The sequence below is a fragment of the Cajanus cajan genome, chromosome 1, assembly GCF_000230855.2.
Source record: "Cajanus cajan strain Asha chromosome 1, NIPB_CcT2T_4, whole genome shotgun sequence".
Classification (NCBI taxonomy): Eukaryota; Viridiplantae; Streptophyta; class Magnoliopsida; order Fabales; family Fabaceae; genus Cajanus; species Cajanus cajan.
This window is the reverse complement of record NC_138517.1, coordinates 66,185,163-66,199,269: the sequence shown is the minus strand read 5'-3', so window position 1 is coordinate 66,199,269 and position 14,107 is coordinate 66,185,163. Positions and strand designations below refer to the sequence as shown.

The 14,107-nt window shown below is 34.7% G+C and overlaps 1 protein-coding gene across 1 annotated transcript; it reads left to right on the top strand.

Annotated features, from left to right (window-relative positions):
* Positions 1-1,120: 1,120 nt before the first annotated feature.
* LOC145955382 (extra-large guanine nucleotide-binding protein 1) lies at positions 1,121-9,020 on the top strand. The gene is made up of 3 exons (XM_083070005.1): positions 1,121-1,241; positions 7,003-7,766; positions 7,854-9,020. Exons 1-3 carry the CDS (start codon positions 1,121-1,123, stop codon positions 8,007-8,009), a joined length of 1,041 nt encoding a protein of 346 aa, XP_082926131.1. The 3' UTR covers positions 8,010-9,020.
* Positions 9,021-14,107: the final 5,087 nt, after the last annotated feature.

Sequence of the window (14,107 nt, the reverse complement as noted above, 5' to 3'; positions counted from 1 at the left end):
GAGTGCTTGCCTTCTTAAATGTGCCTTAATTTTTTGCTTGTCTTTCTTGGAATTCCTTGTGTTTTGTCTCATCAATATTCCTCTTGAGTTTAGCCTTCCTAATTGAGCATTTTTAGTTTTTATTTCTTGGTCTCTTTTCTTGCTCTTGGTTGGTTTGTTTCACTTGGTGTAGATGAAGCCTACTTCCACACTTCCATGCAATTTTGGGGAAGATTGAGTTGGAGGAGTTGGCCGTGAGATCCAAAGAGCTTTGGGAGGGAACCATCAAAAACTTAGAGTGCCAAACACATTGGGAGGAAACTAACCAAGTTTTCTCATTGTGAAGGGAACACCAAATTGGAGCTTGAAGAATTTTCTTGTTTTGTTTCTTTACTCTTTCTTTTGCACTAATTTTGTGTTTTTTTGATTGGGGCACTTGTGTCTTGGTCCTTATTCATTCAATTGGGTTGTAAATTGGCCTCTTAAATTAATTAGTTTTTAGGAGTAGTTTCGTTTAGTACTTGTGGAAGTGTCTTAAAAACCCCCAAGGTCACTTCAAGCTTCAACCCTAGAACTTCCAACTAGTATATGCTTTATTGCTTTCCTTTAATTCTCTTAGTTGTTAGTTTAATTCCTTAGGTTGTTGTATGTTCGTTAGAGGCTTCCAAATTTGCCTACTAGGGGTCCGAACACACACTCACTCTTGTTGTGCTAAAATTATTTTTGTGAGAAACGTGAAAAAGGGGCTTAGTGATTTCTACTTGAAAAGGCTTGGTTTTTAAGAGATTCTTTGTATTCCACCTCCCTTGATAGTTCACTTTGTGCACTTAGGCCTCCTATCATTTTTCTTGCCCTAAAAAATCTTTTGTGAAAACCTTTTATCACTCACTCTTTGTGAAAATATTTTCAAGAACCTCTTTGTGAAAACCTTTCTTGATCAAAGATGAGTGATCATTCAAGTGTAAGGGGTCAAAATACTCATAGTAGTAGACATAGTCTTAGGGATGAACTTAGAGAACTTAGGGAATACATAAAAATAAAAGAAGAAGAAAAAGAAAAAAGAGAGGAAGAATATAAGAGAAAAGAGAGAGAAAATGAGAAAAACAATAAGGAAATAAAAGAGATGCTAGCAAAGCTAGTCATGGGGGGAGGAGTTGGAGGACCCAACCCAAGGGTTTCCCCAACTAGGCCTCAAAGAGGACATGGGGTGAGAACCCCTAGAAGTGAAAATGAGGGTAGTCAACACCCTACAAACCCTCCAAGTGATAGCCATTATAGTAGTCATCACAACGATGACTACTATCAAAGGCCACCAAGAACACAAAGACCAAGGGAGTCTTCCAATAAGGAACCCAATATTACTATTCCCTCATTTAATGGAAAAGATAATGTTGAAACATATTTAGATTGGGAAATGAAAGTTGAACAACTTTTTTCTTGCCATGGAATAAGTGAAGAGAGAAAGGTTTCTTTGGCAACCCTTAGCTTCCAAGGGCATGCCATGTGTTGGTGGACCTCCTTAGAAAAAGAAAGAAGATTGCATCATGAGCCTCCAATACAATATCGAAATGAACTCGGTAGTGCCTTAAGAAGGAGTCATATTCCCCCATACTATGACCGTGAGCTTATGGATAAGCTTCATCTTAGAAAAGAATGGCTCAATCCAAGAAGGGGGTGAATTGGATTCTATGACACTTTAAAATTTTTTCAGAGTTCTTATTAGGATCTTTATTTCAATTCAAAATTTTTTAATATGAATTTTCAAAGAAGTTCCTTAAAGACTTGTTAATGAAAAATGAATCCTATATGCTTTCTTGATTAATCATTAATAAGATTCAAAGTTAGGAGCAATCAATATGCGATACTTTGATTCAGTCTAAAACAATGTTGCACATATAAACATGTTAATAAAGAATAATCTCTTCAACACACAACCAAGATATTACACAAAGTAAAAGATAAGGGTAACAGAAGATTGCACAAGTCTTTTATCCTGGTTCAGGCACTCCACATGTGACCTACATCCAGTCCTCAATCATAACCTGATCAAGATTTGTTCCACTATCTTAATGAAGAAGTTTTACAAGCATACCACACATGCATACACTCCTACATTCAAGATAACCACTTTCTTGACCCCAAGAAAACACCCCTTGTAGAAACCCACTACAAGAATTCCTTACCACTTGAGAAACCTACTCAAGATTTACAATTATTCACAAAGAATTAAGGAACGAATTCACCTGGAATTCAGAAGCAAATCTTAATCTTTCTCTTTTCAAGAATGTGATGATGATGATGATCTTTTCTCAAATGAATTCAAAAACTTTTTTCTTCTTGGTTTCACAAAGAAAACTCTCCAAGAAGGTCACAAAGACTTCACAAACACGTTTTTCTCTTTTTGATTCTCTATTCTATCTTGTTCTGAAGTTTCAAAATGTGCAAACTATTTATAAGTTTTTCAAAACCAGATAATCGATTATTTCAAAGAATAATCGATTATTTTGTTCTTCATGATTTCTGGAAATCAACCAAGAACAATTTAATCAATTATTTTGTAGGATAATCGATTATTCTAGAGAGTGATTCCTGGGATAATCGATTATTTCACAAATAATCGATTATTGCAGCAAGGCATCCTTTTTACCTGTTGCTGGAATAATCGATTATATTTAATGATAATCGATTATTTTGAGTTAGTTTTCAAAACTCTGTTTTATGTCTCAAAATAACTTGTTAAGCTTCAAACTCATCATCATACTCACTCCTAATCAGATTAGATAAAGATTAGCTCATGCAAAAAGCATACACACGAAAAATAAGCTTCAATAAAACAATACAATTTATAAGCTACCCCTATTACACAACATAATAGCCACATTTTTCTTGACTTTGTTTTTGACTTGTTGATGTCCTTGGTCAGCTTTGTTCCACACTTTGTTATCATCAAAACCTTCATTCTCCAGATGTGAGTTGATTCACCACTATGAATCTCAACACTTAAAAGGTTAAAACAAGGGTCATCTAGTGTGGAGGAATATAGGCAACAAATGGAGTTATTCATGATGAGGGCTGGAATAAGGGAAGAAGAGAGAACCACCATTTCTAGATTTCAAAGTGGTCTCAATCTTGAAATAAGAGACAAAGTTGAACTTTTTCCTTATAGAGATTTAAACGAACTTGTTCAACTTTGTTCAAGAATGGAGCATCAACTCAAAAAGAAAAGTTTTAGAAAAGACTCCACTCCCTTTTATTACAAGAATTTCAAGAAGGAGGGATCCTCTTCCAAACCTTATTTCAAAGAAAAATAAAAAGAACAAGAAAAAGGAAACACTACTAGAAAAATTAATATTTGTGACGAAAAAAATAGCATCGCTAATAGTGACGGATTTTGTGAGGGAATTTTAAGTTTTGTGACGGACTAGAATTTATTGACTTTTGTGACGGATTTTGTGACGGAATATATTCCGTCTCTAAAAATCCGTCACAAATTTCGTCACTGAATCAAAAAAAAAAATTTGTGACGGAAAAATTTTCGTCTCTAAAAATCCGTCACAAATTTCATCGCTAAATAAAAAAAAATGTTTGTGACGGATTTTGTGACGGAATGAACTTCGTCTCTAAAAAATCCGTCACAAATTTCGTCACTAAAATGAAAAAATTTAGTGACGGATTTTTCCCTCTCAAAATTCCGTCACAAATAGGTTAAAATATTTTGTGAAAAATTTGTGACAAATTGTTTCCTCTCAAAATATTAAATTTTATTTATGAAACTTTTATATTTAAGAATTATGCATAATTAAAGAAAATATGTTAAATTTTTTTTAAAAAAATAATAAAATGAAAAATATTTTATTTCATTAAAGAACTGAAAAAATTATGAAATTTATTTAATTAAATAAAAAATTGTCAATTTTGAACATAAGAAACTAAGACATTCATTAAAAATATTTAAAAAAAACTTGTGAAATTAAAAAAATAAGAATATTAATTTAATTTTGGCTTAATTACATTTTTGATCCCTCAAGTATTGTAATTGTGCAATTTTGATCCATAAGATTTTAATTGGATAATTTTAATCCCTAAAGGATTGTAATTGTGCAATTTTAGTCGTTTAATTTTTAATTGAACAATTATAGTCCCTCAAAAATCATAATTGTGCAATTTGAATCTCTCCCATTAAAAATTTAATAATTTTAAAATTTTAATATATATATATATATATATATATATAATAATAATTTAAAATTATACAATTATTTGCTTATTTAAGTTAACATATACTATAATTTTTATTAATGTAACAAATGATATATATTTATTATTACTAAATAAATAAAATTTATATATTATTAATAATTTAATATTGCTTATAAATTAATATCAATAATATTTTTAGTATATTTATAGATAAATTGATAATTTGATAAATATAACTTAGTATATATTAATATACTTTTACAAAAATATAAATATAGTAGATAAGATATGTATATTTATATTTTTGTAAAAGTATATTAATATATAATAAGTTATATTTATCAAATTATTAGTTTATGTATAAATATACTAATAATATTATTGATATTAATTTATGAATAATATTATAAAAATATAATATATATATATATATATATTTTATGTATTTATTAATAATAGATATATATCATTTGTGTGACACCCCCACATACCATAACACAAATAACAAAAATTGAATAACATAATATTTTTCATAATTGAAATACCAAACATGTTTAATTCAAATCAAAACTCATGTATTTGTGGAATTAAATAGATATTCATACATGTCATGCAACAAGGAATACAACAGAACAATCAAAAAGCAAAATATAAACTTGCATAGTTTGTTTGTTTCTCTCAGGGTTCTCTTAAGAACCTACCTAGTACTCTAATCCATACAATAAACATCTTACTCATATAATTGTCTCTTACAATTGCATTCTCTTATGGTGTGTTTAGATGAGGAATTTTACAAATTCAAGGAATTTTAAATTCTTGGTATTTGAATTACTTTGATTTCAATTTCTTTCATTCTTAAAATATTTTGTTTGGATAATTAAGTCAATTCAAATATCTCAAATTTTAAATTATTAGGTTAGATATGATAATTTGATTCCATCATGATAAAATTAATTTTAAAAATATATTTATATGTTGAGATTTTTAAAATAAATTTTATAAAAATAAATATTAGCTAATTTTTAAATATTTAATAATAATTATTTATAAATATTTAATAATAAATATTTATATCTTTCTAATTTCATATAAAATAAATAATAATTAACTAAATCAACAAGTTTAATATTTAAAAAGATAAATAAAAGTATATATAATTTCAATATATTATTGTAAATTTAATATAATATATATTTGATTACTTTGTACGTTTATTAAATATATTTGATTACTTTGTACATTTATTAATTTTTGTATGTGGGTGGAGTAAATTACATTATTTTTAAAAAATATTGTGTTTTTTGTTATATATTTATGTTAAGATAATTCTATAAGATATAGTTTAGATATACTAGTTTATCCTCTCCTAATTTCTAGTTTAGTTTCCTTAGTACTTGAATCTGAATGATTTTCATGCTATTGAACTGATGGACACAATAAAATAAATAGGCATAAAACATAATCAATCCCTAAAGTTTAGGGATTTAGATAAAACTGACTAAGGAAACTAAACCAGAAATTAGGAGAGAATAAACTAGTATATCTAAACTATATCTTATTGAATTATCTTAATTAAAATATATAACAAAAAACACAATATTTTTTTAAAAATAATGTAATTTACTCCACCCACATACAAAAATTAATAAATGTACAAAGTAATCAAATATATTTAATAAACGTACAAAGTAATCAAATATATATTATATTAAATTTACAATAATATATTGAAATTATCATTCACTCACTTTATCTACAACACAAGTCCTCATTGAAGGATGATATAAAGTTGAGATACTATTTAAAGTAAAGAATCAATTCTATAATTTATGATATATTATAAAAAATATTAATATTTTTTTTATATATTTTAAATTTCACAATGAAGATAAAAACATATTTAACAATTACTTTGATCTCTTGACAATTTCACAATGTAAATAAGCTTGTTTAGTATCGGTGTTTATAATTTATTTTTATAAATTAATTGAAATAACACAGTTTGTAAGTCTTTTTTTTTTATTCTTTTTACTTTTTTATCCTTATTATTTTTTTGAAATTATTTTTTATTTTTTTTTAATTTAAAAACTACTTTATCTTTCCTGTCATTTTCTCATCCTCGTTATAAGAATTATTTCTTGACATTTTATAATTATCAATTAGCCTACAAAAAACTTCCAATTCAATTAGCTAGTTCACAAACTTATAATTTTTCAGTTCTTAACTAATAAGTTTTCAGTTTCCAATTTATAACTTATAAATTTTCAGTTAGTTTATGACCCAATTTTACTAAAAACCTTTAATTAACTTTATAATTCTTGTAACTTTTTTTTTTACAATATAACACTGCTTATTAAATAATTAGTAGCAAGTATTTTTTTTTAATTATAGTCATTTTGTACTGGTTATCTAACTCTTGCTCGTATCAGTATATATAAATTTAATACATTTAATTATAATATTATTTTTATTGTTCAATTACATTTTTCATTTTTGATTTTAATTATTTTTCATTTCCCGCCCCTTTTTTTTTATCAACTCAATCATTTTTCCCAAACCATCTTCGAAATCGCGCGTAAACCCTAAAAAGAAGAAAGATTCCCCCAATTCCTTTTCCTTCACTCACCCACCTCACTCACTCCCTCACCATCACCACCCACCACCTCTATTCCCTATTCCCTATTCCCTTCGCAAAAATCCCCTTTACATTTACACTTCACACATTCATTCCATTCCACACTCCATTCTCTCATTATTTTCCCAATCATAACTCTTAACCAACCCTTTCCATTGTCTTTCATGGTTTTCTTCAATTCGGATTAGGCTTCCAACGCACCTCCGCTTCCGTCCATGTCGCGCCGACGCCTCCCGATGCTGCCCAGTACTCATTCGCCGTCGAGTACGATGGCCCGCCGCTATCTTTCGACCTCCCTCGGGCGGTGCCAATCAGCGTCGACAACATTCCGGTCGCCGCCGTCGTTTCCCAGGTTCCTCTCTCCGATGCTCTCGCTCTTCCCGTCGTGCAGTCGCTCCTGCCGCCGCAGCTCCACCACCCCCTCCGGACACTCGGTTCCGAACCTAGGGTTTCCAAATTAGCGTCCGAAACCACGGTCTCGCCAACCTCCGTGATCGCGTTCGACCACAGAGCTTCCCAGAGCAACGTCGGTGAGCTCTCCGGCGAGCTGAGCAGCTCCGGCGCGTTCGAGTTCTCCGCAGGGAATGACGGCTCCGGTGAGTTGTTCGATTTGGGGGATAGTTCGAGAGCGCTCGAGGAATCAATCTCGCGTGATCGAAGCTCCAGTGCCGTCGAGTCTTGGGACAAGTCGGGGAGAAGTTCTGGCGCGTTTAGGGTTTTGGATGATGGAAAAGAGAGTGTGGATTTCAACGAGTTGAATCAGCAAGATTGTGCTTCCACTGAGTCGGTGCTGAGTTTGGAGTATCCCTCAACTCGGGTTTCGTCTCTCAAGGCTGAGAATATCGATGCCAAGCGCCCACCTGTTGTTACGTTGCAGAACTGCGCAAACCCTCCAAAGAAGCTGAAGCCAGGAAACTATTGGTATGATAAAGTGTCTGGTCTTTGGGGGAAGGTATTTATTTACATGCATTTGTGATTTGTATGATGTTTGAGTTCTAGAGTGTTGCTGCGGATGCTGATTGGTTTAATGACTTCACAGGAGGGACAAAAGCCTTCAAAAATTATAAGTCCGCATCTGAATGTTGGAGGCCCCATCCAACCGGATGCTAGCAATGGAAACACTCAGGTTTTCATCAATGGTCGAGAAATAACAAAAGTGGAGCTTCGGATGTTGCAGGTTGAAAATTCATATTGAAAATAACACGTCTAGTTATCGTCCACAATATATCTACTTCTAATTTTTTATTCTTAATTTGTTAGATTTTTATATGTTTTAGAATTTTTTTCATGATGTTATGGGGAAAACGCATTTTTGGATGCAGGGTGTTTTGCTGAAAGGTGGAGATTCATTCATGGTAACTTTTGCAATCAATTTTTTTTTTGCTGAAACTAAAATTATTTTGTAAATTAGATGAGGTGGTTCAATTAAACAGAGGGTCCCACTCCGTGACATAAGCTGGCTGTTGCTACGGTGGTGGGCATGAACGATCACAAAACTGCATGCTACGCACAAAGGAGTTTTATTAAGTGGAGAAAACTAAAATTAAATGTGACTATATATACATAAGTTGCCACCACGTTTTCATTATAGAATTTTTTGTTTTCTTTGAAAACATTGAAAACAAATTTTTATTTTCGGTTTTGTGCTTCATTTTGAGAACACTTCTTGAGAAAATAGTTTCTAAAATCAAACTAAATGTATTTTCACTACAAATTTCATTTTTAGTGAAAATGAAAACAGAAAATAGAAAACAGACCATACCAAACAACCCCTTAATTTTCTATGTCAATACATCATTGATTTAATTTTAAATCTTTTGTAATCTAGATTATCTTAAGATGTTCCCTAAGTGAAGTTCTGTTGCAGGGTGCTAATGGGCTTCTAGTTCCAGGAGGTTTTGGTGAAAGAGGAGTGAAAGGGAAAATTCTTGCTGCTAAGTATGCTCGAGAAGATAGAGTTCCATTTCTGGGCATTTGCTTAGGGATGCAAATTGTTGAGTTTTCAAGATCTGTTCTGGGTCTTCATGATGCTAATAGCATAGAATTTGATCCAAAAACCAAAAACCTATGTGTCATATTTATGCCTGAAGTATATTTCTATCTACTCATTATGGTGTAGACCCCTAAAATTGTCTGGGTCGGAAATAAAGCTTGAAGACTCTCGAAGACTGAAGGAAGATCAGCCAGAAGGACTCCTGGAAGGCCCTAGGAGGGTTCTCTGTAGGTCTAGAGGTCTTAGAATAGCTCAAAATAAGGAAGTGGAGGGAATGAAGCCCAATACGGCCGTACTGAACTTAATACGGCCGTATTGAAGCTTCAATACGGCCGCAGTGAACTCAATACGGCGTATTGAAGTTTCTGAAACTTCAATACGGCCGTACTGAAATCAATACGGCCGTATTGAAGTTTCAATACAGCCGCAGTGAACTCAATACGGGCGCATTGAAATTTCTGAATTTCAATACGGCCGTATTGAATTTAATACGGCCATATTGAAGTTCAAAAATTTCAATACGGCCGTATTGATTCTGTAGCCCGTATTGGGCCTGTTCCCTATAAATATGACGTCAATTGGACGTCATTCCACACTTTCACACTCAGTTTTGACTCCCTCCTTGAGTATTCTGGGGTTTTTGACCAGTGTTCTGCCCTAGAAATCTCTCTGGGAGTCGATCCGACGAAGTTCTGGAATTCCGAGCACTTAGCTTGGAGATTCGAACCTAGTCGAAGGGAAATCCTCCGGATTTCCATAGTCAAAATTTTATAGGAGAGAGCGAGCGAGCTTGTAGAGCGAGGGAACGCCAAAAAGCTTCCCAGTTTTACTCAATATATAAAAGCACGCTTCAAAAGGTTTCTTCTTAAATCCTTCCTTTTACTGCTTTCTGTGTGCATATTTAAACTGTCATCATGTAGATAGTTAATTTATAATCGCTTATAATAAATAGGGGTAATTTAGTAATTTTACGCTATTATTTTAGAAATAATCTGTCATAGGGAACCCGAAAGGGGCGCTGTGGGGTGCTAACACCTTCCCCACGCGTAACCGACTCCCTTACCCGACTCTGGTTGTAATGGCCAAAGTTGATTTATAAAATCAATTGCCTTATCCCTTTTTCCAATGTTTTGAGTAAAACATTGGTGGCGACTCCACGAACCCTCCTTTTGCGAAAACCACTAATCCATGGAGGGTCCCGCTTGGGATTAATATGGATTAGTGAGACTTTTAATAAATAAATTGGATAAGATCGACAAGGTCTCAGTTTGAGAACAAGTCGTTCTAATAATCCAATACATTTTCAAACTAAAATAAAAGCGAGCTCGACCGTCTTCGCGACCGCCGAGGCCCGTTGGGGCCGGTGGCGACAGATGGCGACTCCACTGGGGAAGCTTCGAGAGTCAGTCCCATTTAGTGACAGATTGTTTTTAACAAATAATAGTTAAAATTACTTCATTACCCCTTGCTTGTATGATAACATGCTTTATATATTTGGCTTTAAATAACTGTTGTTTGTTTAAATTTCCGCAATTGTTTGAAATAAAAATTGCACACAAACCTTTGCACACAACAGTTCCCTCTATACCCGGGGGCATGAGTGGTAATCCATAGGGAGTGGATGTTAGTACGGCCGGTTGAATGGGTCTATAGGAGCCTACGAGACCGTTGTCGAAAAAACATCACTCAAGGTGATAACCATGAACTTGAGTCCGACAGTGCGTTGGAGCTTTCCATCGACTTACGACGAGAGGAATTGGGTCCCTATAATGGGGGCACCTTGGGGGCCTTTGACCAAGTGAGAACAGTTAGATCCTCCTTGAATATGCACTTTTCTGCAGGAGACCCCTACCTCGTGATTCGCTCGTGACTGTTCGTGGATGAGTGAATTGTTTGTGCATTGTTTATGTGAAATTGTTTGAGCATACATTGCATTTCTTTAAACGTACAACATTCCTATTCTTTTAAAAATAAGAATAAATAGGAATAAGAATCTTCCATTATACGGTGTTAACATCTACCTTCATCACATTCATATAGGTAGTTTCCCTTTTCACCCAAAAAATACAAAAAATATATAAAATAAAAAATACCCAAAAAAAAAGAAAAAAAGGGTCATTTATCCAAACCAAGCAATATCATGCATCATCTTAGGGACATCCCGAAAACATGATAATGCTTAGTTGAATAAACACTATGCATGCATAGTCACCACCATCATCTCATATCATGCATATAGATCATGGAGGGATCTAGGAGTCATTCATACATCTCTCCTAGTAATCCATTAATAAACATTAATAAAAAGAAAGGATTAGTCGATGCGTATGTTCAAAAAATGGATCGCACGCCGTTCGTTATCAAGTGTAAGCCAACAACCGCGCCAAGCGAGCGCACATCAACTCCGTTGTTGGTAATCAAGACGAATAAAGGGGAAGGTCCGACACCATTAAGGATCACAGTTCCAAGGCCTTTCCCTTACAAATCAAATAAGGCTGTGCCGTGGATATACGACATCCCCTCTTCTGCCGACAGCGATATCTCCAACATCGCTGGACTTGGGGGCATGACTAGGAGTGGTAGGATCTACACTCCCGATGATCTTCATAACAAAGCCCCCAAGAATAAAGAAAAAGAAGAAAAGAAAACCGAGGAAAAAGAATCCGAGGAGGAGACTGACAAGCTGTTAAAATTTATCCGACAGAGCGAGTACTCCATCGTGGATCAACTTCATAGGACGCCAGCAAAGATTACGCTGTTATCGTTGATCCTATGCTCCGAACCGCATCGGCAAGCTCTGTTGAAAGTCTTGAACGAGGCATATATGTCGCACACTATCTCCCAAGACGAGTTTGAGGGGATTGTTAGTCACATCAAGGCTAATGATCACCTCACCTTCATCGATGAAGAAATCCCCGCCGAGGGATCAAACCACAACAAGCCCTTGCACATCTCTATAAAGTGCAAGGAGTATCACATCACTAAAGTCTTGGTAGATAATGGATCTTCCTTGAACGTAATGCCAAAAAGAGCGCTCGAGCAAGTGGCAATCAAGGGAGTCCAAATGTGCCCAAGCAACATGATCGTTCGAGCTTTCGACGGCTCTAAAAGAGAAGTGGTGGGAGAAGTCAGTCTTCCAATCCAAATCGGACCCACTATCTTTAACGTCGAATTTCAAATAATGGACATTACTCCTTCATACAGCTGTCTCCTCGGCCGACCTTGGATTCATGATGCGAAAGCTGTACCCTCTACGCTCCACCAGAAAATCAAGTTCATCGTGGGTGACAAACTGGTGACCGTGCAAGCTGAAGATGACATACTCATCAGTAAGCCATCCAACATACCTTATGTGGATGCAGCAGAGGAAGCTTTGGAAACCGCCTTCCAAGCATTGGAAATCGCCAATGTTGAAACGTTTCCCCGAGAAATGAAGAAGGTAGCCCATATGCTCACAAAGAACGGATACTTGCCAGGACAAGGATTAGGCAAGAACTCCCAAGGAATCCCGGAGCTACCCATTATCAAGGACAATCCGGGGAAACAAGGGTTAGGATACAACCCTGTTAAAGATCAAAGAACGAAGAGGAATCAAGATCCTTCTCGACGTTCTTTAAGCCAGATCTTTAGGAAGGCTGGTTCACAAACGTCAAGGCCAGCTGTCGTCATCAAGTGTCCTTTTCCTTCTAATAGGGATGTGTAAATTCAGTGACTATTAGAGATCACTCCTCGGGGACAGCCCGACCCCCGAGCCTCGATAGGGCACATGTTTCCATCATGATTATAATAAAATCATTCTTCATTAATTCTTTATTGCTTCTTTTCTTGCTTGCAATAAAATTCTAAACCACGTCATTTAACCCTGTTTGAATAAACATAAGTGAGGTTAAAATCGTCTTAATAATCAATAAACCCGCATCATTTTTATGTGGAAATGTGCATGATAGCTTGGAGCACCTTTTCTTGGCCTCAATAAGTGCCATCATGGATAAAGAAATCCTAAAGATAATAAGCTCGGCAGGGAACCCAAAAAGGGGACTGCGCAAAAATAAGAGCAAAAGACCCGCTAGGAATCCCACAAAAGGGTGACCTAGGCAAAAGTTAGGGTTACAAAATAAGACCAAAAGACCCGCTAGGAATCCCACAAAAGGGTGACCTAGGCAAAAATTAGGGTTACAAAATAATGAATAAAAACAAAAGCCCGCTAAGACACCACAAATGGGTGTTTTAGGCAAAAGTAAGAGCCATCAAAAAAGGAAAAAACAAAATAAATCCATGATGGTACCATCAATTGAATTCAACAAGGAGCTCAAGAAAAGTTATCCAAGTTGTCAAAGCACAATCATTAATAACAAAGATGTGCTTAACTTCATAAGTGTTTAATCGAACAAGCCTAAAACACTTAAGCCTACCATTGGCCCGCCATTCTTACAAAATCCATTTTTCAAAAAATAAAACAATCCCCTCTAAAACACAAACTTTTGAAAATATATCTTTTCCTTCTTTTCCCTCTTGTCCCAACGATTTTTGAATAATCTAGTGGAAACATGGAGATATAGTGGTCAATAGGAGGGTTGACACATCTTCTAAAGAAAGGGAAGAATCATTTGGTTGATGACACCAAAATCAAATACGCATCATTCCTCGGTAACAGAAATCGGCAGAGCACAACTCGTCTAGAGGAATGGCAAAAATCCAAACAGAAGAACGCATCGATTAATTCTTTTGAAAAGTGAATCAAATAGAATTAGGTGCATCATACTGCATACATGCATACAGATGATAGGTGTAATGGAAGATCACTTATTCTCTGTTTATTGAAAAAACAAAAAAATATAAAAACTTCAGAAAAACAATACGCCCGTATCATGTTCAGTACGCCCGTACCAAAATTAGGGTTATGAACAAATTTTCAATTCAATACGGGCGTACTGAAATGGATGCGGCCGTATTGGCCATAAAGAAATTTTCAAAGACCTCGTCATGAGGCAACCACATAAAATAGAAAAATAGAAAAATTGCTTGTGTATGACAGCAGCAAACAAAATGCAAAGATTCAGAAAATCAACAGCGTCATACAGAATAACTGAGCCTGGAGAGGCTTGCCGAAAGAATACTCTCAGAATAACTGAGCCTGGAGAGGCTTGCCGAAACAATACTCTCTCAAAATAACTGAGCCTGGAGAGGCTCGCCGAAATAATACTCTATCAGAATAATTGAGCCTGGAGAGGCTTGCCGAAATAATACTCGTACAAGATAATTGAGCCTGGAGAGGCTTGCCGAAACAATACTCCCACAGA

What these genes read in the sequence shown, in the direction of transcription:
- LOC145955382 (XM_083070005.1), top strand. Translation starts at nt 1,121, where the DNA reads ATGGGGGGAGGAGTTGGAGGACCCAACCCAAGGGTTTCCCCAACTAGG. An exon ending in ACACCCTACAAACCCTCCAA is followed by an intron (nt 1,242 to 7,002) that starts GTGATAGCCATT and finishes AATTCGGATTAG; the next exon opens with GCTTCCAACGCACCTCCGCT. An exon ending in TGTCTGGTCTTTGGGGGAAG is followed by an intron (nt 7,767 to 7,853) that starts GTATTTATTTAC and finishes ATGACTTCACAG; the next exon opens with GAGGGACAAAAGCCTTCAAA.